The sequence below is a fragment of the Thamnophis sirtalis genome, unplaced genomic scaffold (genome assembly GCF_051295495.1).
Source record: "Thamnophis sirtalis isolate CommonGarterSnake01/CBP01778 unplaced genomic scaffold, rThaSir2_p1.2 scaffold_11, whole genome shotgun sequence".
Taxonomy (NCBI): domain Eukaryota; kingdom Metazoa; phylum Chordata; class Lepidosauria; order Squamata; family Natricidae; genus Thamnophis; species Thamnophis sirtalis.
In genome coordinates this window covers 29352279-29377464 of record NW_028261391.1, presented here as the reverse complement: position 1 = coordinate 29377464, position 25186 = coordinate 29352279, and the positions used below count along the sequence as shown (strand labels likewise).

Below are 25186 nucleotides of genomic sequence, written 5' to 3'. Positions count from 1 at the left end.
TGATTAAGACTGATAATCTAGATTACCTTTCTCTATATTATTAAAAAGCAATAAGCAAAAATATTCATTCACCTAAAGTATGATCAGCAGTGAAAATCAATACCTGGTGATGAAACAGAAGAATGAAAAATGTAGGTGTCATGTATTTGGCAACTACGATAACTGTAAAGATTTTATCGATCCATATATATAAAAGCCAAGTACCACTCACTCATCACAAAATCTCCAGAACCATAAAGCCTACAAACTTGAAATTTGGTCCGTACGTTCCTCTTGGCTTCTATGTGCTCCCTAAGAAAGGATTTTTTTTGTAATTACCATTAAATCATTAGTATTTCTTATGCAGTAATTAACATGCTTTGATGCTAAGGAGTTCTACTCCCACTCCCCATCTGAAAAGAATCTGTTCCAACTGTCAGTTGCCTCACATTCCGTTACCTCAGTTCAAACTGGTAGATGTTCCATTCCTTCACTCAGGAACAGTCTGGGACTCCTTACAGTACTAAATGACAGTACCTTACCAAAATGTATGTGCCTTCCACCTATGGAACTGCTTCTGGACTCGAGGCAGTGGGAGCGATATTCCCTGATGTGTTTCAATCACCGACCACCACTGAGCCAATGGATTGTGAATTGAATTTCTCCTGCATAGCGCAACCACATAGTTTTATCGTGAAGCAAGAGTATCCAGCTAGTACTAAATAAATGGAATCTGATCTTATGGAACTAAGTTGCATGGAAGTGAAGATATAGGTTTAATTATGAATGAAAGATCCAAAATGTATGCCAGAAAATCTCAATTGTTATAATATGTAATGAAATTAGGAATTAATAGATTGGTACGCATGGTAAAATAATTAATCTAGAAGTATTATTAATTTAAGTGTTTATGATAAATGTAAAAAAAATAAAGAATACTAGGATATAAAATATTCTAAATGTGTGACAGACCATTTTTTATGGAAATGTCAAAATACACTTAAGAGTATTTTGTACCTTCTACTGCAGTGGTCTTATTTTTTTATGGTCCTTGAACTGCAGCATTAGAGAATGACATTTTATGTTGACCTTTCTTAAGAAATGAAGTGTTTAAATGTGTTAATTATGTTGATGACTTACCTAGTTAGAGGATATCTAAAGATCTGAGTAAAGATGTTTGACATCTGGATGCATATGTGAATTCCGAATTACATTTATAGAAACATTTACATGTTATTTTTAGTTTTGTCAACTTATTCTTTTTTCAAAATATTCTTATAGTTACTTAAAAGAACCATGGAAATGGAATGGAATGTTGAACCAAGTGAAATTTATGTAATATTATATAATGTGGTCCTCCTACATTGATCCTCCCTTTTCAATGTGAACAGAAGCCTCTGATCATAGAAGCTTTGACACCAAGAGGGACAATCAGATATGAATAAGGTCTGGAACCCTCTCCTATTTTAATTTTGCTTATACAAAGTTACTCAGGTTATAATTAGCATACAGGGAAGAGGTCCAGAAGTTATCCACATGGTGCTCAGAAAAGAACTTGCACCTAAACATTAGCAAAAGCAAGGAGATGGTGCTAGACTTCTGGAAGAAGAGAGATGAACCTGCCCCACTTTATATCAAGGGGGATCTGTATGGAGAGGATCTCCTCTTTCAAATTCCTGGGAGTCCATCTTAGTGAAGATCTTACCTGAAAAAATAATATGATCCAGGTAGCCAGGAAGGCTCAACAGAGACTCCATTTCCTTAGGGTCTTGCGTAAAAACAAGGTAGAACAATGACAGATGACCTCCTTCTACTGGTCTATGATAGAAAGCGTCCTCACATATTGTGTTACGATGTGGTATGTTGGCTTAACAGCCGCAGATAGAAAGACACTACAAAGGGTGATGAGTACAGCACAAAATATCATGGGCTGTCCTTTGATTCCACTGGATGAAATTGCTAGGACTTGCTGTCTTAGTAGGGTAAGAAAAATTCTCAGGCATGATTCACACCCTGGTCAGTGTTTCTTTACTCTCCAGCATCAGGCAGGAGATACAGAAGCATAGCCAGTTGAACAAACAGGCTGAAAAATAGCTTCTATCAGTGGGTTGTCAGATTCCTGAATGCAACATAACACCATAACTACTTAGTATGATAGACCTACAGGGTCAGCACAAGGTGCAACATGTTCACACTGGTGCAATATAATATAAAGTAATGTTATGCACATATATGTATATAGGATTATGTGTCTCTTAAGATGATTTACTAGGTTAGGATTCTTTCTTCACTTATGAGTTATTGAGATATATTTTGTATCTGCAGGGGACCACACTAGGGGAGGCTCATCCAATATCATTGTAGACAGGTTGTGCTATCAAAATAAAGGTTTGAAATTCATTGAAAAAAGGTGCATATTGCTATGTTTAAAGAATTATTTGGAGATCAGAATTGAAATCCACATTGCCCACCATTTATAAAAAATTCTTTTAAATTCTTTTTAAAACTATAATGAAGGGGAAATACAAAAAATATGGGATCCCATATATTTCTGTTCTTTTATCAATAAAAGCCTGGCCACTGGAGAAACAATACTTCACATGTTCTATATATAGAAGCATAGGTGTCTGATAAATGCTCTGATGATTTCAAAATATGTGTAACTGATATCACCACACCAATGATGTGAATTATATACTTTCATAATTTTATGTAAACATGATACATCATGCAAGTATGTAATTGTGTAATCTGTGTGATTATATTAACACAATCACCATCCTTTCCCTCTCCTGTGGAAGTGGAAAAACATTCCATAAGAGTAAGATATCTGAAGATAACCTTCTAGTCAGCATTCATTTATAGACCAAATAAAACTGTCAACACGAAACTTATTTTTTGTTGCAATCGTTTAACATTGTTATTTAAATATTTAAAAAAACATGTGCAAGCATACACAGATACATGTTATGGCTGAGATTATATGTGACTTCTACCCATAGTTTGTTTCCACAAACAAAATAAAAATTGACAGATAATACACTAAAGCAAAGTCCAATAAACCATATTAACTTAGCTCACTCTGTGGTATAATGTCTAAGAGGAATGACTTTATGTATAAAAGCTTAGTAATTTTTAAAGAAATGTGTGGATGTTCTTCAAAGTATAAAAGATAAAATTCAACCAGGAGCAATTATATTTTATTTAGCCCCATTCATTCTGATCCACTGATTCACCATGGTGAGGTAGATTTCACCAGCGGATTTCACAATTAGTTTAATGGGCTAAAGGCATATTATCATGCCCCTTCTTATGATTTAAAATAAAACAATTCCTCCTATTTTGTAGGTACTCCATGGAAATTTGGCTGCACAGCCAACAATGAATCACTGCAGCTTCATTTATCTTAGATAAATGTTTAATGAGGTACCGTAATATGAATTAAAGTAAAAGTATTACTTTAAGTGCACCAAATAGTGAATGTTAAGGTATGAGTAATATTAAGCAACAATTCAAATTTATCTTGTTATATGTATAAGAAAAGCATAATTCACAAACACTAAGGAGCATCCATCATCGACTTACTTGAAGAAAAGAGATTTTGCACTTACTGTGTGAGTACTATAGCCACAGCATCATTAAGGACGCTTTCTCCAAAAAGGAGAGTATAAAGATCTGTATCAACATGAAGCTCATGAAAAATAGCTAGGACTGTCACTAGAAGAAATAAAAAAAAAAAGAAAATACATTATGCACAGATTTTTCTTGACTAAATGAATTAAAGGCTATACATGTCAATAATATGCCTTTTTAAGGCAAACAAAAGTAAGGACAGGAAAAATAAATGCAGTTAAATCTAGTTTATACCAATGCAACTCAGAATACCACTTTATGTTTTTCATTTTTACAAACAATTGTTGTTTACCCTGTGTCTATACATTTCCTTTTGATTTTTTTAACTTCACTTTTTTCTTTCTGAAGATCTCAGCAACTGTCTGAATATAATTTTTTTTATTTTCCCTTTCCTCTTAATCCATTCACAACTTCCTATATTTGTTTTCAAAATTGATTCTCATTTATTCTATGTAATCAAACTAAGTCAGCATGATCCTTTTCTACTGATCAATCCATATCAATTAGCAGTCATTAATTCTTGACCATATCCATTTTTGTTTTATCATATCTCCCTTTTAAGAACTCCATTTGTATTCAATATATGTTTATGTTCCTTGTGACTTATCCAACTTTTACTTGGATAATTTCTCCATTCTTTGTTTTTTCATTTTTCACTCTACCAAGATATACAAGTTCAATGCCTTACTCTAATTTTTGTTATTTATATGTAATTTGCAACAGCATAGTCCATTTTCCTGTCAAACATAACTACGTTGATCTTGGATATATTAATTTTTAGTTGTATATTCCACACTGCATCATATATTCCAATATATTCTTCAACTCATTCAGATCCAGACATTGCACATCTCTAATGTCACCATTAGCATCTCTTATACATTTACCCATAATTATATTAAACAACCAAGAGGACCTCATGCTTCTTTGTCATACTCCTTGCACAGTGGTGAACTCTTCACTAAGCATCCTGTTTATTCTCACATGCTTTATTTCTATCAGAAACTCTATTATCACATTCACCAACCAATATTCAACTTTATATTTACATAAAAGGTTCTACAAATCACTTTCTGATATGCATTCTCTAAATGAACAAATGCACAAAACAATATTTTTTAATTTCATAGATTTCTCAGTGACTGATGAAAACTATGTTCTACATGCATTCTGTCTAGCATAAAATGGTGGCTGTTACCCCCTCTCTTCTTTCAGTCAGAATTCTGGCAACCTACTACTTAAGTACACTTAATAAAATCATCCTCTGACAAGTATCTTCTCTTTTGTTGCTTTACTTTTTTTAAAGGATACAATACAGGTCTACTACTACAATCACTCTTGAGATCAGAAAATTTGTTGAGTGGTATGGTCATTAAGCATTAAGCAATGACCTGATTTTATGACCTTTTTTATCATGACTGTTAAGCAAATCATCATCGTCATTAAGTGAAACATCAGATCAGGATTATGATTGGCAACCTTGCTTGCCAGCTTTCCCATTGATTTAGTTTCTTAGAAGCCAGCTAGTGAGGTTCCAAATCATAATCATGTGATGTCCTGCTTAATTATATTTGCTTAATGATCACAGCAAAAAAGGTCTTAATTGGGAATGGTCATGTGAAGCCTTGTTTAATGACCACCCTTAACAACAAAGTTTCTGATCTTAATTGTGACTATCCATAATCATTTATTTGATGTACCAGGCACAAATCCTGTTTTGAATTATGTGCAGTCACTTAATAAACAATATTATTAATAATATGGTATTTGTCCAATTATAGCTGTCTATATCTGCAGCTTTGGTAGTTTGCAACATTTTCCAGATATGCCTTTGCCTTGTTTCAAGTCAATGTTTTTTTTTTTCTACCAGCAAGAGAAGCACTGAAGAGAATGTATTGGCAAGGCCAGATAAATTTCCTTCTCCCTCACCCTTAAGAGTTGGATTTAATACTCATTACGAAGTCTCCTGTATGTCTCGGCATCTAGGATACTTATAAAGGGTGAACGTGGATTTGGTGTAACTGCACCACAGACCTGGACAAATGGCTGAATGAATCATAGAAGAATTGAGCATGCCTTGCATGGGTTTCCTGATTGGTTCATTCTTTTTTAAAGGTAAAATGGGACAGGTACCTTTTAGGGGTCATGAAAATGCAGAGGGAACTATATGCATCATGTTGCTGACACCTACTGTACAAGCAAGAGATCTGTTTTGGTGAAACCTTGGAAATACTTCTATTACTTCCTTGCAATACTTTCAATAGTCATGCACCCCAGGAGGATAAAAAGGAAAAGAAAAGTATGGCTATGCACCAAATGGTGATATACTAATAATGACTGAAATTAATGGAATTTATAGAGGGATTGATTTATTAATCTACAGTTGAGAGAGAGAGAACAATCAGTCATGCTCAACATCCTCAATGCAATGACTAATGGGAATAAAAAGCTTCCCAACTGAACCAGCCGTACTGAAAACCTGTATACTAAAAATAACAGTTCAAACTATAATTATAGATTCCTGGCTTTGTAAATCAGCCATCCCACTCAAGGCTTAACTAAAGAAAGGAAACATCAATAAAGCATTTTAATTGCCAAGCTATTTGTTTTTTCCCTCTCCATCTTCTATAACTTACCAAATATTTTTCAGCTATTTTTTATGATTTGGGAAAAACAACTTCAAGAAAGGAAGAAACTATTGCTGTACAACTGTAACCATAGAAACACCAAATTAAAAAAGAGTGTTTTGAACATCCGCCTAAATGACGGTAAGAAGGTTCGTGTGGCTTTAAAACAGTTCTGCTTCAGCAAACCTTTCCAGATGCAAATATTTTTTCTAAGCTTTGTATTTCAAAGAAGAAAAAGTGAAAACTATGTAAAATATTTTTAGTTTAGTATCCCAAGAATGATGTTTCTTAAAGGTAGTATCTTATCTGTCTTTTTCAAATCTACATCAGAACCAGTGGTTGGATTTGATTTTTTTTACCACCGGTTCTGTGTATGTTGCTTGGTGGGAGTACCATGGCTTAGTGGGTGTGGTTTGGTGGGCATGGCATGGCTTAGTGGGTGTGGCTTGGTGTGTGTGGCAGGAGAAGGATACTGTAAAATCTCCATTCTCTACACAGTCCAGGGAAAGGTCACCATTTCCTCCCGATCAGCTGGGACTCAAGAGGCAGAGAATAGATAGGGGTGGGGCCAGCCAGAGGTGGTATTTACCAGTTCTCCGAACTACTCAAAATTTCCACTACTAGTTCTCCAGAATTGGTCAGAACCTGCTGAATACCACCTCTGATCAGAATGCAGGTAGGATAATAATAACTCCAGAAGAAGTAAACAAGATTCTCTGCACTGCCAACTCAGCCAGTTATTTACTACATCTAGGCTCCTTCTGGATCTTAAGAGCAGCCAAGGAGGGGAGCCACAGTTGAGTCCATGCCATAGTATTTCTGAGGAAAGGGAAAGGGACAGTGCATCTCTTCCTCCTTCCTCAATGTATAAGAAACTCTTCTGTTATTTCTTCACATACTGTATGTTTTATACAAAGCACTATGCATGGAGCACTGTGTATTTAATGCCTTTCATTCCTTTTCAACCTCAATAATGCCTATTCTCAATATTTATATAAACAAGTTATTTTTCTGCGTCTTACAATATGCCAGAACAGATGAATATAAATTAAGTGTCATAACATTTTAGGAAGAAGAGCCTAGATGGCAGTGAGGCAACAATTGTTGTAAAGAGTTCCCACAATAGTTTACTTTTTATCTTTTTTTAATCTTCTGTTTTAAATACCAGCCCATTTTATTTTACATTTAGCCCTACATTCTAGTTTCCAATATGATAGCCCTTTGTTGTCCTATTGTAGAATGAAGGGAAGCTCCAGAATATAATTAACCATTGTGGAAAATGAGAGAAGAGAAACTGTACACATTTTTTCAATACACTATATCCAAACTCATGAAACAGCTGTAAGTCAACAATTAACCACTAACAATCAAGCAACCATCTCCTTTTAAGAATAGCAATAGCACTTAGACTTATATACCACTTCATAGTGCTTTGCAGCTCTCTCTAAGCATTTTTCAGAGTCAACATATTGCCCTCAACAATCTGGGTCCTCATATTACCAACTGAAAGGATAGAAGGCCGAGTCAACTTTGAGCTGCTCAGATCAAACTCCTGGAGTGAGTAGTGAGTTAGTCTGCAGCACTGCATTCTAACCACAGTTCTTGAATCCAGTCCTTTCTTTACTTTTGCAGGATTTTTATACTAACTTATTTGCCAATTCCAAGGAGGATCATTCAGGAATGATGACTATTGAATTCAAATACATTATTCAATAACTGAAACCCAGTAAGGTACATGGTGAAGACTTCCTACTTCCTAAATCCCCAGGTCACACATTGACTGATGAGTTCCACTACTGGCAGGGCTATTTACATGTAGAGAAAACCCTGGTTATATCCCAGCAGGATGGTAATTCTCCATCATAGTTTCCATATTAAAAAAAGACACAAGGAATATTGTAAAAATCACAATATTGTAAGAGATTATAAAGGTGGGATGCATGCAAAACACTTCTTCGGGAAAATAGAGGATTGGATGCTTGAGATCATATTAGTGGAAGATCAGGCTGGGGGCAGACCAGGGCACCCACAACAGATAACTGCTTCATTCTATACCATCCTATTATTCAATTCCCATATGGTAAATACCTGTTTACATTTTCATACATCTTAGCACAGCATTTAACTCTATAAACACAGACACCTTACTGAAGAAACTGGATAAACTAAATATGGAACCCAGACTTCTATACCTGATAAATAATTTCTCCACAAATACATGCCTGAGCGTTTGTACTGGAATCAATGACTCTCTCACACAGAGCATATCATTTACAGTGTTAGATTAGGAAGCATTTTATCACATTACTAAGTTACCATTACTTCACCAAGGTTGCATTTAGTTACATTAAGGCATTTTAATATTCATTCAGTTCCTCAATAATATGCAGGAAGTGATAAAAATCAACTTGATTTATTTCAAATAAATAAAATAATTGACTGGAACCCTGAAACACGGATACAGCTTTCCAATCTCTGATTTCTTACAATAACAGTCAAGGAGGTATCAACTGACAAATGGAAACTGATTAACTAAATCCCTGATTAGCTTAGCATACATTTACTTTAGAAAATGACAAAGAATTGCTAGATCAATATTCCTATTCAATCAAATAAAAGATCATAGTGGATCAACATTCTAATGCAATGTTATATAGCATTACCTGGATCAGTAGCAGACATGAAAGAGCCGAATAATAAGCAGTCAGTGAAGTGAAAATCACCAGAGTTCAGTTGATTGACCTGCACCAGAGCCTTTACAAAGCCATACATTATCAACCTGCAGCATTGGAAGAGAAAAAAAGGCTGTTGAGAACAATTAAGATATGTTTTAATGTTTGTCTTTCCACAAACTTTTCTTTAAACTATGAAGTTCTACACCAGAACCAGAGGTGGGCGAACTGGTAGTGGCAATTGGGACTGGGTCACCAAACCGGTAGGGACAGCAGGCTGGCCATGCCCCCAAACCAGTTCCCCAGTCGCCCATGCTGTTGCTGGCATGATTTTTTGTCATTGTATAATGTTCTGTGCATGTGTAGAACAATACAAAGGCAACTGTGTGCATATGCGCAACCCACGGCAGGCACACATGCAAAGCGAGTCGCGTACATGCAGTAACACCCCTGTTCTACACGTTAATTTGTTTATCAATGCAGTTGCTGCTGTCATTTACTTTACAATTATCATGTCAGTCTTCTTCTACGTATTTTAACCCTGAAAAATTGGATCAAAAATTTCTAGACATTTGGGAAACAAAGGAACCCCCAAACAAATCTTTTTTCACTGACTATTATCAGTTTCCTCACTTAGATAATAATATATATCAGCCACTTATTTTTGAGAATAAAATGAAGCAAATTGAAGAAGAAATAATCAGGAATATAAGTAGTTCTTGACATGACCACAATTTCTGCCCAAAATTTCTGTTGTTCAGTCAGACATTTGTTAAATGAATTTTGCCTCATTTTACAACCTTTTTGTCTCAGTTGTTAAGTGAATCACTGTAGTGGATAAATTAGTAACCTGATTGTTAAGTGAATCTGGCTTCTCCATTGACTTTGCTTGATAAAAGGTCACAAAAGGTGATCACATGACCTTGGGACATCGCAACTATCATAAATATGAACCAGTTGCCAAGCTTCTGAATTTTGATCACATGATTATGGGGATGCTGCAAAGATCGTAAGTGGGAAAAATGGTCATAAGTCACTTTTTAAAGTGCGCTTGTAACTTTGAATGACCACTAAATGAATTGTTATAAGTCAAGACAATGTTATAAAACTACTTACTATCTAAACTTATAGACATTTCAAAGAAGTAGCAGAACATGAGGTGCTGTATTGAGGACTTCTGATGCTGCTAAAGGGTTTGTTTAGCAACTTTTCAGGTTGTATTGATTTATTTTAAACTAATAATATAAGTACAAGCTATATTAAAAGTTAAAGCTAGGCACTAAAAAGACAGACATTAATATTTCTGAGAACAGTCAACTAACAAGTCTGTGCTGAACATTATACATCAATCTTGACAATTTCAGAAAGGTGGAAAGGAAGGATAGAAGTTAAAGTGCACTTAACACTAATAGAAAATTTCTGCATTTATGTTATTTGATTGATGTAAGCAACATTAATGTTATTTTATCCTGTTTTATCACTTTCTGAATATATTTAAACCTCATAAAAGTTACTCCTTTTCTGAAGTAAATATAAATGCCTTCCACTTAAATTCTTCCTGTTGTATCCTGCGCAATTTTACAGAACTTGGCCATAACAAGTACTGTTACATTGCCAGGGTTCATGTCCAAAGGGCCTATCATGGCAGCATGCTTTGTTGTGTAGCCACCAGTTTACATCTCTAGTCCATACTTTCTTAGAGTTCTGAGTCTGATCCTCTCTAGAAAATGGAGATGCCTTATCCATTTCTGCTCTTCTCAGCATTAGGCACAGAGAGTAGTTACTGTGTTGATTCCCACTGCCAACCCTCAGACATCAGTATTTGATTATTTATCAGCTTGTTGTTGTTGTTGTTGTTGAATGAAATGAAAAATATTTTTCTGTTGTTAAGAATTAGTGTGTAAAAACACAGCATCATCATCCATTCAGTGGCAGTCAAAGCCTTCAGAGTAAGATAGGGTCTAAATTTTAGCCGCTACTTTCCACTGGGACAGCTAAAAATTAATATGGTTACCTTGAGCCTTGCATATACTTAAGCAACCCAGTTTACACCCCAAACTCTGCTCCTTTTTAATGTGAGTTGTGATGTATATATATTATGATGTATATATATTCCTCCACCCCCTGTTAAATCTACATGGAAATAAATTACCAGCAAAGTGATTGATGTACTGCAGAGTACACTTAGCAGATTATTTTCTCAATTATGATCTCAATTAATTATCCAATTTGCATGACTTCAGACAACACATGGAACTATACACTCTATTCAGCTGTATGAATGCTCAATACTAGTTCAGAGAAAGCGGAGGCATCTTCATTTACTTCTCTGTGTTTAAAAATAAATGGAGTTTAGTATGTGAGGATGCAGTACTAAATAAAACCAGCAGCTGAATTCATGCAGTTGAAGATAGTAACTGTACACTACTGAAGTTGACATTCATTTAAAATCACAAAGAAAAAAAATAAATTGAGTTGACATCTTTGTTTATATGTTGGTCTGCTCTTTGTACTGTTCAGCCATGCTGAATTCTCCTTGTCCAGAAACCTGAATTCTTTTTATTGATTGAATGTCGAAGAGAGGCATTCACCATTGTTAAATCATGTCTTTTTCTTGTAATCTTGCTAAAACATTAATGGATTTAGTTGACTAAAATTGTATTAAACACAGTGTTGTGCTCTGATGATTTTAATGCACATCTCAGTCACCTAATGCATTTTCGAGCCCACTACAATATCCTGCTCTTATTAGATGCCCTCAGGCTTTCCTGTTCCTAGATGTGATTACCTTATGGCCTGAAGCTTCTTTACAGCTGATACAGTGTGAAAACATACACTCAAATATAATGAAATATTTGGTTGTTATCTCAGAACAGAGAAAATGTAACACAATAAAACTGAGAGACAAAATATGAATAGGATCTTTGTTCATTCTATATGACAAGGACAAGCAAACTCAGACTATTAGGTACATTTAGAATTGAAAGAGTATGTCACAAAATAGCTGTGACTAGGTAGACCATTTTTACATCCATAAAATGGTTGTTATATTTGGGATATTTGGTAAAAAGACATATTTACCAGAAGGCAGATTTATATCATCACTCCCTGTCACCCCCACTCCATATAGTAGTATAAACATCCAGTCTTATTCTGCTGGTAAGTAGACAGACTTCCCCAAAAACTATTTATCTTTTTAATTTTTAAAGTATGTCTAGATGGAGTTCATGGAATTCAAAGGCATGTCAGATGCCTATTTAGTCATTTATTTTAAAGAAAAGAATATTTTACTATCACAGTAAATTAAAGTGGCTGTGAATTGATATTCAATGAGATCTATGAATAGAACTCCACTTCTATGTACCACAGATGATTTGAAATTTGGGGGGTTCTCCTGGACTCATGGCTCCTGCTTGATTAGGACAGCTTTTATCCATTTGGTATAGCCATTCTATCCTTTTCTGGCTCAGTACACAGTTACTCAACTCCTTGTGAGCTGATGGTTGTATTATTGCAATTTGCTCTCCATGAGTTTGCCTTAAAGAATATGTAGAAGTTTAAACTTGTTCAAAGAGCAATTGCTTGGATATCTATGGGTAGACCTAAATTTGCCCATATAATTTATCTAATCCAAGAACTGTATTGGCCCAAGTCAACTTCTGAATGCAATTCAAAGTATTATCACCTCTGTACCTTATAGGTCTCAGAGCTATTATAGATATCTTTAAGACACTTGTGGGCAATAAGAAGAGTTTTGAGCACGTTTTCCTTATGCAGAAGTACCCTGTTGCCTATCACTAACCTAGTTTGAGGGCTTTATTTGAAAAAAGATAATTAAGCTTTTTAAAATTGTACTTGCCAAAAGACAACTCCTTTATTCATGAGCAGTTGAGCAAGTTCCCCAAAGTCCTTAATTTGTTATGAGTAATTTATTTGTTCAGATATTGTGAGTGCAGGCCACCAGTGCTTTAAATATCCTGTAAGTTGACCCACTGTGCTCTGTTCTTATGATGGCTTCAAATTGGGTATGTTCTTGCTCTCATCATCCCTATTACATTGAGGGAAATACTTTAAAAAATCTAGATTGCAAAAATCTGGATGACATTAGATGACAGGGAATTCTTTGCTATCATCTAATAGTTATTGAATAACCCTCTGAATGGGACGTATACCACAGCTTTCTAATAAAGGATGTTCTAGGATCAATTGGAAAATTTTACTGAAAACCAGCAGAATTGTATCTTCTTTTAGGCCTCCTTTTGAATGAACAAGTGATGAGGAGAATGAGTGGAGAGAGACAGATGTGATATCAGGATGCTGTACTCAGTCCTCACACATTTCTAGGTAACAGGAATAGACTTTTCTAAACAGTTTGTATGAAATAGCCATATTTTGTACATTAAAAATTATTTGGCTTAATTTGTTCACTATTCATTATAAAACTTTGTTGCATTTTAGATAAAAATATGACAATCAATTCACATATGATGAAAGTAGATTTCTGTTTAGTGAAATGAACCTGTCAATGAAGAAAAGCCAAACTGGAGAACATGGTGGTTAGGGTTCAATTTACATTAGAGACTTCATTACAGCATGACATGATATCTGAAGAACTGCTATGAAGAATATGTACAGTACTTAGTCTCTAAATAATGACTGAAATCTCATAATTACCAAGACAAATGAAGCATGAAACACTATCAACTGTAGACAGTTCAAAATTTGATGTTGCTGAATTTTTCATCTTACTGCAAATCATTTGAATTTTAAATCAAGCTATCAAAGCTTACCTTAGTTCCTCACACTGCTTCCACACATTTTTCAAAGGAGCCAATTATATACATATTAACTAAATGAACTTTTAGAAAACATTTATACAGACCAATGAATAACCTTATGAAATTAATCAGAGCTAGCAAACCTAATTTGGACTACAACTATACTCAAGCAATTAATAATGCATTTGGAAAGGCTTCCATAGAGGAAAAAATAAAGAAAATGAAAAAAGAAGCTATAAAATAAATTACCTAAAAGCTAGCGCCATTGTAACAATGTACAACAATGACTGGTATTCCCAGATGTGTACCAATATGAAAATGCTTTATCAACATAAACTGCTTGATTAAATATCTACTGTATTCATGCAATTTACATTTGAATCTTCATTTGCACTTGTCCATCAAATTATTTTTCTGATATATAATTAAGATAAGAAGGGAATTATTTTCTTGTACAAACTTCAGGATCCCCCTGAGATGCCTACCCACTCTCCAGGATTTGATCTCAAGGATGGTAATAGCTTGCCTTCTGGTATTAAATTTCCATTCCCTGGAATTGGGTCTGGGACAACCTCGGGGTTTATGGCAACTATGGTAGTACCTAGAAAACCATCAGCAATATCTTAAATGATTGTTCCTGAGAAACAACTCACTGCTTGCCAAACATGCTTGGCTTCATGATTTAATAAATCAATGATCTATTAAGATGTTCCAGAAGATGGTCAGAAGAGATAATTAGAGCATCTTAAGTTTAGTTTAATGAAATTTGTATGCCGCTCACTCCCATTGGGACTCTTAAAGAAAGACCATAAGCAAACTTGACAAAGTCTAATTATGAGTCGTAAAGCAAAATATACTTTACCATGAGGTTCAAATCTAGAACCTGTATGCTTTATATAGAAAATGTATCTTTTTATTTTATCCCCTACTAATTTGCTTGTCAAGTCCAAATCCTACTCCACCACTCGATTTAGTTGCCAGTACTTGTAGAATTGAAAGAACCAATTGTATGCTAAAATTATACCTGAACTATATTTCTTCAAACTGCAGACTAAGGAAATCACATTTTGAAATAATACTTCATATTCAAGAGCTTCTAATATAAAATATGCACATAAAAAAATATCTGTAGAATGTTATAATGCATGCAAAGTATAGAGAAAGGAATGGGGTTCATCTTGCTGCACCCTGGTACCTATCAGTGTTAAATATTAAGGTTATGTAGTAATATCAGGTGTAATCACCTGATTAGCTTGAACAAGGAGATTCTAGAAGTTGTAATCCTAACATATATGAAGAGTACCAGACTTTTTCAACACTGATGGGGGAAATTAGGAAAGGGAGTTCAGTAGGTATGAACCTCAGTCTCCACTGTATTTGGTGTAAATATTTTGGTCAAAATGTCTTATTTAGCCTTCTGTTGAAATATAAATTTTTATAGCTTAGGTTCATGCAATTTACTAAATTGTAATAAAGCTAGGTTGTGGTTTAGTATGATTTTTTTCATAGTTAAGTATGATGTGTGCACCTACTCTGTGTTATAATTTTTCCCCTATGGACATTTTCCCCCCTATGCAAATATTCAGTTTCCTAATCCTGAAGTGATATAGTACTGATATAAATTGCTATAAAAGTATTGTTTATATTAGATAAATGCATTTTCCCATTTATAGTTCATTATTCAGTGGAGCCTACTTTAAGGAAACTGTTACTTTATATATCATAATATCCAATTATTAAAACTTGAGAATTTATTTTTATTCAAAATGCTCTGGAATGGACTTTTCTGATACTTTATAAAAATATCTAGCTATCTCTGCAACCACACTATTTCTGGAAAATGGAATTATACAACCATAAAGAGATAATTAAGATCACTTTGTGACTTTCGGAGTATTAGAAATGAGATTAGGGAACAATTCATTGTAGAGTCTGGAATGAATTTAACCATAAAAACATGTTTGACTATATTTTCATTTTATTTATTGGATTAACTAAACTGTGCAGGGAAATTAATATGAAAAAATAACGACTAGAAAATGGAATGACTTAAATCTATTTATTTTCTTAGGCTATTGGTAAATAAAATACTTCACATATTTGGGAAGGCTTTAGTTGATTTGTGTGTATGTAATAGTATGTTGGTTGTTGCTCAGGTATTTTTGATATATGGTAGTGTTACCATTTTCCTCGCTTGTGTTGGTTGCATTGTAATCATTGGAGTAAAAGGCACTTTTTAATAAATTTCATGGATATTCTGGGTTGCTGCAATTCTTGGCATTCACACAAATCAGCCATTAAATTTAGGTAGGATGACTAAATTTCACTGTCCAAATAATTTGAAAAACCGTGAGATTCTTAAAAGGGAAAGGGAAATACAGGTTTTCTTTTGATTGGCTGATATTCTTATGAGGTAGAAATGAGCTTGAGTTAGTTCAAGCCACTTTCTACTGTGCTCATCTAGATATCTGGACCATCTAATTCCTTCCAGAATTTGCATTTTGTAAAAAGAAAGGGGGTAAAAATCCATATTTAAGTATGCTTTCATCTCTCAATTTAAAAATGTTTCCCTCCTGCAATATATGTATTTTTCAACTCTGAAATGTTTTTGGTCATTTGGGAATTGCCAAAGTTGTTAGATAATTAAGTTTGTGAACTGCACATTGGAATATCTCCCAGGCAAAGAAATACCTAGTAAAGCTGTTGCCTTCCTCACTAGCTTTCCGCTTACTGAAAAATTGTAGCTTGGGGCATTTCCCTTTTCCCCTGTGGCTGTTTGAAGCATTCCCCAATGGATTAGTTGATTATGTAATAGAGAAATCTATAAACTCTGTTATAAAAAGTACAGCAATGAAGTAAATGAAGAATGCTGTAATTACATAACGTTCATTAAGCCCTTGATTTAATTCCAGCAAAATAGTAGTTTTGAGCGGCCATCTCAATAATCAAATAGTCTCAGTTTGGCAATTAGAGAATATTTTAAGCAATGGGGTACCTTTGCCAGAGCCTTTGTGTTTTGCCCCGATGGTTTCTAATCTATTCATTTTGTTGTATAGCTAGCTATATCATAAGATCACTTGGTGTAGATCCAGGATAGTCACTGTTGAGTAGGCCCTAGAAAGTATCTTTCCTCCCCCCCCCCTTTTAAACTGTTGCTGGCTTCTGTTTCTCTCCATAGAATATTGGACTCCAAACATCTGTTCAATGAGAGATTTTAAAAGAAAGCCAACTGATTCCCTTATGCAGTGATACAGAGACATGAAATGAAAATGCCCTTTTTATAATGGGAATTAGGAAGGTTATAGAGAGGCAACGATGTTCAAAACTTTCTAGTTCTGGCAATACAGTTGGCTGGCAAACTGGAATGGCAGTCTCAATAATATTTGAATTGGAGAAGGGTGTCCTAATCAAAGAGGAATTGCTTCCAGGCATGACTAGAGAAGAAACCTCCATGTGACTGTCACATATTTAAGATTAAGGGATACTTTATTGTTCTGGAACACACACACACACACACACACACACACACACACACACACACACACACACTATACAAAAGCTATATGGAACTTTACTAAAGAAGAGTATTTTATTCTTCCGTCTTCTGACATTTGAATTTTCTACCAAATAGGCAGCGGGGGGGGGGCTCATTCTCACATGCGCAGGGAGCACGGCACAGGGGGATTAAATTATGGGGGTGGGACACAAGCGTGCACGATAGCGGGCTTTAGGCACCTAAGGGGTAAAAGGTTCGCCATCACAGTGCTAGCCCCAAGAGTCTTTTCCATGCAGAGCCGTTTACGTGAAGTTCCTCTTTTCCAAATAACTTTTAGAATATACGTTTCTGCTGATCTGAGATGCAATGCACTTTTGCTGATAAATATGCTGACTGGGATATGGGATGATGATATGGGAAGAGGCAGGGTGGGGCACTCAGAACTCCCTCTAACTTGAGACCCTCACATAATCCTGATATGCACAAAGACTCCCTTAATACTAAAAAAAAAAAAAAAAAACAACAACCAGCATAGAGGAGTTTGGTCACCTTTTCAGAGTACTTTTTCTTTAAATGTTCCAGAGCTGAATGTTCCAGAACTGAAAATAGCTATTGAGGTTCAGTCTTCATGTGTGATCCATGGCTTAAAATTAAGCCCTATTAAATAATAATTGAAAAAGCACAATTTGAATCTGACTAACTTTGCTTGGAGATATAGATCTGAAGGTCTTCTATCCTTTTTTCTTCCTGCTGTTACTGTCGAAATAGAAGTATCTTAATTTGTCCCACTCTCTGAGAGAAATTCTGAGACATTCATAATTTATTTAATAAAGTCATAGCCCCTGTATGTCATATAAATGAATATAATGTTAACCACTTTGTTTATTAATTAATAATTAGGATATGTGTAATTTTATTTGTTGATTTAAATGTTTATATATAGCTGCCCATCTTATCAAATCTGGGTGGATCCCAATCTAAAGTTAAAACAGCGTCAAAGCAATATTAAAACTAAAACACTAAATACCTAAATGTTATATTAAATGTTGAGAGCATGACATGAGGATTTCCAGAAAATGGCTAGTATTGTGCTCCTAGTCAATTACAAAACATTATTGAGAAGAAACTTTGGTTTTAAAAAAGTGAGGCTCCATTGCTTAATGTTTTTTTTTTAAGTGCTTGGGAAATATGCAGGGTCAGAAGCATTCTTAAAAATAAAGAGTATGCTGGAAGTTGATGAGGGCAGAAGATAAGACTCAAACAACAATGAAAGTTTGAAAGACAAAAAAGTCATTAAAGCATATCGGCATGGCAATGTTAATCAGGAATACATTAGCAGACAGTAAGAATTAAAGATGAGGTTATTTAATTTGTGGCAGATAGATTATTTTCCTCTTCAATTGACATCTTTAATTGGCCTTCTCTTGATAAGAAAATATGGTTTTCTTCGCAAAATGACACATTGACAATAAAATTGCAATAACATTTGATGAATTGTGTCCTGTTTAAAAGAACTTTCACTTTATAGAAGTAAATCTAGCTCCAATGTTTTAGTAAAAGTGAGTGATGGGTTCAGTTTCTCCAACAAAATCTGTTGGGTGTTCTTCCACCAAATCTCTGGCTTGACTAATTCCACCTTCACAATAGTTCCACCTTCAGGATTCACTGGATACCATGTCTTCTTCTTGATCTTACAATAAGGAATTATGTTCACATTTACTTGAGTGTTGCGGGTTGACTCTCAGTTGGGGAATTCTCATATTTAGGTGAATACAAATATAATGGCATTTTGATCTTGGTCCTCAACATGATGTAGCTTGGAGTTAAGGAGGCAGACCAAATTCTGCAGAGTCATTTGAACCAATTTGTCCTCCCTCCCCCCCCCTAGTATTCTGGATTTCAATTTAGACTGATATAGTTTAAAAGCACAACCAAATGTAACAATTTATCCCACAAATCCAAATTTTTACATTCTGTATAGAAATCTGGCATCTGCCATATTTGATTGAAAAGCAGGTGACAATAAATTTAAAACATTAACCCTGAAAATGAAGTAAAATAGAAACATAGATAACTAGATATTTCCAGGCAAATATCCTGTACAGTGTCTGACTTCTGTACTAATAAACACTAACTCTAACTCTAACCCTAACCCTTTCCCCTTCTTGTTTTTCACCAGAAAATAGTAAGAAAAAAAAGAAAATAGATTGGAGGTGTGACAAGGCAAATGGTACTTCAACTGGAACAAAAAGTCAATAGAAAAGAGAAGCAAACTGGATGAAAAATGAAATAATTATCTGGATCCATATGAGTCTTCACGACATAATGGGAAGATTATGGGACGGTACCTCTCATTATATTCACCTAGATTAAAGGGATTAATTTCAGAACCGAAGAAGCTTCTTGGATGAGAAGTGAAATATTTTCAAGGAAAAAAAGAAACAAGAAAGTCCGGTTGCCTTTTGGAAAGTATCTTTGGGATAATTTAAATCCAGTTCACACTGTGGCTTTTCACATAGCTTCAACACACAGATGATAGAAAAACAATTATCAGGAATGTTAACTTTCCTCCAGTTTAATGACAATACTCTATAACAGTCAGTTTGCTATGAATCATGTATGCCTGTGACCAGTGGTGGGATTCAAATAATTTAACAACCAGTTCTCTGTCCTAATGACCAGGTGGGTAGGCGGGGCTTAGTGGTCATGTGACCATATGGGCGTGGCCAACTCAACATTACTCAGGTTGATGGGCACTTTGCCTTAGCTGTTACAATGTAATTGGAGAGGCAGTTTTTTGTAAGCAGGGCAATAAAGATTAAGCTAGAAACAACACCAGAATGTTTCCTTCTTGCCTTCCTTACAGGATTAGCCCTGTAAAGTGGAAAGAAAAACCAAAAGAAGATTTCTTCCAACAACTGGTTCTCTGAACCAGTTAGAAAGTTAAGAACCGGTTCTCCTGAATAGGTGCAAACTGGCTGAATCCCACCATTGCCTGTGACTATGTATCATAAACTGTGACTGTTCGTGAAACTTCATCATAAAACGTTTTTCTTTATTTATATATGGATATGGATATGGATATGGATATGGATATGGATATGGATATGGATATGGATATGGATATATATATATATATATATATATATATATATATATATATATATATATATATATATATATATATATATATATATATAGTGCAACTACAAATTACTTTCCCATTTTGTCATTTCTAATAATGTCTTTTCTTTACAGATTTATGGAATGACCTTTAGTCCTACATAAGTAGGTTTCTTCTGTAAATGCTTATACTCTCTAGATGTGTTCCTTTTCTTCTTCTAACCACTTCAAATTATGTGCGATTTCTTTTTAATATTTTCCCCACAGGCTGCCATCATGTATTATTCCTTTTATGTAAATGACATTTTTTTCCAGCAGTGCATTTTTCTTAAAACAGCCACAGTCAATTACACATGAGTAACTATCTCCAGAACTGTCTTCAGTAGTCACTGTTCTGTTGAATACTGTGCCAGTCTTAAGTCTACCCACTTTATCTAGCTCGAGTCCAAAGAATTTGTAAGCCTGAGTATATATTTTGTTTAAACTGTAATTAGAATGCACAGTTCGGCGCTCTGATGACTTAAGCATCTCTAAAATCCACATTAGTCCTGTACCTTTTTGGCTGAAATGATTAAGTGGAAAATTGCCATAAATGCTTCCTGGGTGAAGCAAATGAATGATAATTAAATCAGATGAAGTGGAGATGCAACTGAGAGACTTCAGCTGTATTTTGCACTAAGCATTTACTCTATACAATATTCATCCTTTTTTTTAAAGTGTAAAAGGATTTTTATATTCCTTTGACAAATACGGCTGTTTTTAAGAGAAACAATTTTTGTGAACAATTGACAACATGTGGCTTTACAGGAATGGAAATCTAGTTAATACATGCAAAATCTAAATATGGATTACCCAATAATGGTTCTGAATATCTTAACATGCTAGCCCCATGATGGCGAACCTATGGCACGTGTGGCACAGGTGGCATGCGAAGCCATTTCTGAAGGCACATGAGATGTTGCTCTGTCAGTTCCAGCATGCAGGCATGCGCTGGCCAGCTGATTTTTGGCCTTGACTTTCAGCTGTTTTTCACCTTTCAGAGGCTTCCCTGAAGCCTCCAGAGGGGAAAAAAACAGCCCAAGAGGCAACCTGGAAGTCCATTTCTGAATTTCCTGTTTGCATGTTGGGCCATTTTTCGCCTTCCCCAGGCTCCTAGAAACTCCTCTGGAACTTGGGAAGGGCAAAAATTGGACCTACTGGGCCCACCAGAAGTTGAAAAACAGGCCATTTCTGGCCTCCGGAGGGTTTCCGGGGGGTGGGGGAGGCTGTTTTCATCCTCCCTAAGCTCCAAGAAAGCTGTGCACGTATGCACAGGGCTGCGCGGGGGGGGGAGCTCATTCATACATGCACAGGGGGCATGGCGCAGAGGACTAAATTATGGGGATGGGCAATGCAAGCGTGCAAGATAGCACGCATGTGCGAGCTTTAAGCACCCGAGGCGTAAAAGGTTTGCCATCACTGTGCTAGCCCCAAGAGTCTTTTCCATGCATAGCCCTTTATGTGAAGTTCCTCTTTGGCAAACGTGGCCAACCTGAAACTGTCCAAATGTATTGAAATAATAACTTTCAGGATTGCCAGTCACTAGGCCCAATGGTTACTATACTTTGGTGTAGGCTCATTCTGACCACAGTTGCTATAAACCAGTTATGTGATTTTCTGCCCTTTCCTTATTTTAAGACAGGACAGGAAACTTGCAAACTATGGCTAAACTATAATTTAACGATCTCCCCATGGAGATTCGGACCCTCGCCAGCCTTCAGGCTTTCCGCAAAGCCGTTAAAACCTGGCTGTTCCGGCAGGCCTGGGGCTGATGAGTTCCCAGCCCCACTCGAATTGTTGCGGCTGTTGATGAGTTCTTAATCTGTTTTGTATTTGTCTGTCTTTTCATTTTTTTTGTACTTCCCCTTTTCCCTATTTAGTTTGTTAGCCGCCCTGAGTCCCCTCGGGGAATAGGGCGGCATACAAGTTCAATAAAACTAAACTAAACTAAACTAAAACAAAGCATAAGAACCGCTTAGAGTGTATTTAGAGTAAAACAAAGAGTGGCCTTGAATGTATGCAGAGAAGAGAGTTTCCTAAAGATTTATCTTGTGGCAATAAAGGCGCAGGCAGGGAAAGTCAACTGGTGGCTTCTTTAAGGGCTATTTAGTTCCTTCTAGGTAAGGAAAGGTACTGCAGCATCACTTTCAGGGCTGTTCTAAGGACTATTCTAGATCTCTGTTGTTTGAATTTGGCCAGAGCTGGGATTTGGCTGACAGGACCTATGCAATTTGCATGTGGCACAGTTTTGCTAAGTATCTGGGAAGAATTCTGAAACCTGTAAGCCCTGGTAAAGTGGACCGGAGCTACACTCTCCCCACTCCTATTTAATACCTACATGAAGCTGGTGTAGCCATTTCTTAGTACAGCGATGGCATTGTACATATATTCATGATATCCTGTCTTGGGCCAACACGCACCTGACCTGAAAGCTATTTGGTGTTGAATGGGGGAGAAAAGTTTTTGGCTCAATCCTAGCAAGACCAAGTCACTGGGTTTTACAACCCCAGCTGTGTAGATTTGTCACCTTTTAACTCTGCCAAAGGGTGTGCTTTGCCAGTCAGAATTGGTGAAAAACTTGGAAGTCTTCTGGACTCACAGTTCTGCCAAAAAGTAGCACGTGGCTAAAGGAAACCTTGTTTTTCTTCTATACATTTTTGCCGGGAGTCTGCTGGTACTGCTCTTTTTATAAGATGGGCTTGTTGTTTTGACTTCAGGCTTCATGGTTTTTATGGTTATGTTTTTTATGGTTATGTTTTAATCTTGTGTGCTGCCCAGAGTCAATCTTGTGAGAAATCATTTAAATTAATACATTTTAGTATACTTTTTCCAAATCTAAAACTAAGTTCATATTTTCCCTCTGGACACAAACCAGAGATGGGTCCAGAGGTGGGTCCACTACAGGATCGGGTGAACTAATAGTGGAAGTGGTGGGAGGCTCCACCCACCTGACCGGATGCTTTTGCACATGTGCAGAAGTGTTGCCCGCGCACGAACGAATCGGTAGTAAAAAAAATAGAAACCCGCCACTGAACCATACTCCCTCTAAAGAAATAATTCTAATTAGGAGAAAATATTTTTGACCTTAATACCTATATATCACAAACATAGAAATTTACTAGCCAGTATAAATCCAATATATAATCTACCTGACTTAAATAAATCAATTCAATGTTTCCATATCCGCTTACTTACAAGCATGTGTCAGAGCTATATTTAGCTTTTTGAAAAATAATATAGGATGAATAATTTCCTGTTTTCCTTATTATAAAGACATTCCAAGTTAGAAGATTCAGACTATCAAAAAATCACTGTGTCAAAGTTTGCAGTTAAATGCATTTAAACCATATTGACTATTTCACAAACCCATGATTCGAATAACCCACAATTGATTGCATTTACACATTAAGTCCAAACCTCTTTCCAAAACATTGAGGTTAGATTCAATGTAGGACATTAAGCTATAACATTCAGATACATACAAATATAGTATTCTTTTCGGTTACAAGACAAATTTTTAAAAATAAAAATTGGCATAATCCTATCTCCAAGATTTAAAATCGAATGAGGTTTAGGAATGGCACAGATTATTTCATATTCTTTTACATGTTAAATTAAAAAACTGTTTTTAATTAAAATTGGGATTTTTGGGACATCATTGGAAAGGTTATCTACTACAGTACTGTCCCTTATTTAGCACAAATCAATTCGCTAAAGATTAAAATGCTACACAGTTCAGAGACATAGTAATGCTGTAGCTAATCTGGAAAAAGATTTTGCAGAAATAGGTGTTAAAACACTGTCAAGAAAGAAAAACCACTGTTAAAACCATAGGGCTGTGGAATTGCAAATCAGTCAATTCTATGAATAGCAGCAATTATTGCTTTTCTACAGTCTCATGGTAGGATTAAAAATAAGTCAGAGAGGCAGTGACATTTTCTACTATTGTTTCCACATTCTATTATTTGTGTAGACTCTACCAAACACACTTGAATGTGCTGCAGAGATAACCATTAATAAGAAGTAAATTGGGCTGCCTGACATCACCACACTTTGCTTTCATTATATACACACTTCATCTCATGATATAAAGGTAAAGAATTGCAGATATTTTATACAGGAACGAAGAATAAAGCTAAAACGTCATTGAAGAATAAATCATTATTATGCACATCGCTATGTATTTTATTACTGTTTATTACATTCATTCCCAAAGGTTTAGGTCATTAATGGGATGTAGCAACAAGTGAAACCAAAAATATCAATGAAGAATGCTTCAAACAACCTTTTTACTAAGGACAGGCTGCATTATAGAACTAAGACTCTATATGTTAATTTTGCCCAATTTACTCTGTAAAATTGTTAAACATAATATGATAAAAAAGACTACAATTAATTTTACTTTGACAATATTCTTTTAGTCTTTAGTTGTAAAAGCAATCAGATCATCATCTTCTTTTAACGACTCCGTATTTCCTTGCGGGGTGAAGTCTGGGCAACTGAATGGAGCTAGCAGAGTGTTTAATGGCCGAATGTGCTTCATGTCACCAATGTGGAGTTTTGTTCAGCAGACATATTCTCATTGTGCCCCAAGAGAGGAAATATTTGCCTCTACCTAGGACCGAACTCACAACTTCCCTGATTGTGAGTCTAGAGCTCCACCTCTAGCCACCGCACCACCCCTACAAAAGCAATCAGATGCATATTTATATTTTAAAGATAAGTAGAACAAGTTATAAATCTGGGAAACCTGTAGCCTAAAAGTCACTTGCCTCTCTGACCTACAGCTTATATTGCTTATAGTTGAATAAGCCATGAAGCCTTAGGCATTGTCAAGAT

General features: G+C 35.5%; 1 protein-coding gene across 1 annotated transcript in view; it reads right to left on the bottom strand.

Annotated features, from left to right (window-relative positions):
* Window positions 1-25186, bottom strand: part of SLC9A9 (solute carrier family 9 member A9) — a 220996-nt gene that overhangs the window by 162629 nt on the left and 33181 nt on the right. The window contains exons 5-6 of the mRNA XM_014058069.2: window positions 8903-9018; window positions 3591-3696 (exon numbers count right to left, since the gene is read on the bottom strand). Of these exons, the coding sequence (XP_013913544.2) occupies window positions 3591-3696; window positions 8903-9018 (222 nt within the window). The remainder of the gene's footprint in view (window positions 1-3590; window positions 3697-8902; window positions 9019-25186) is intronic.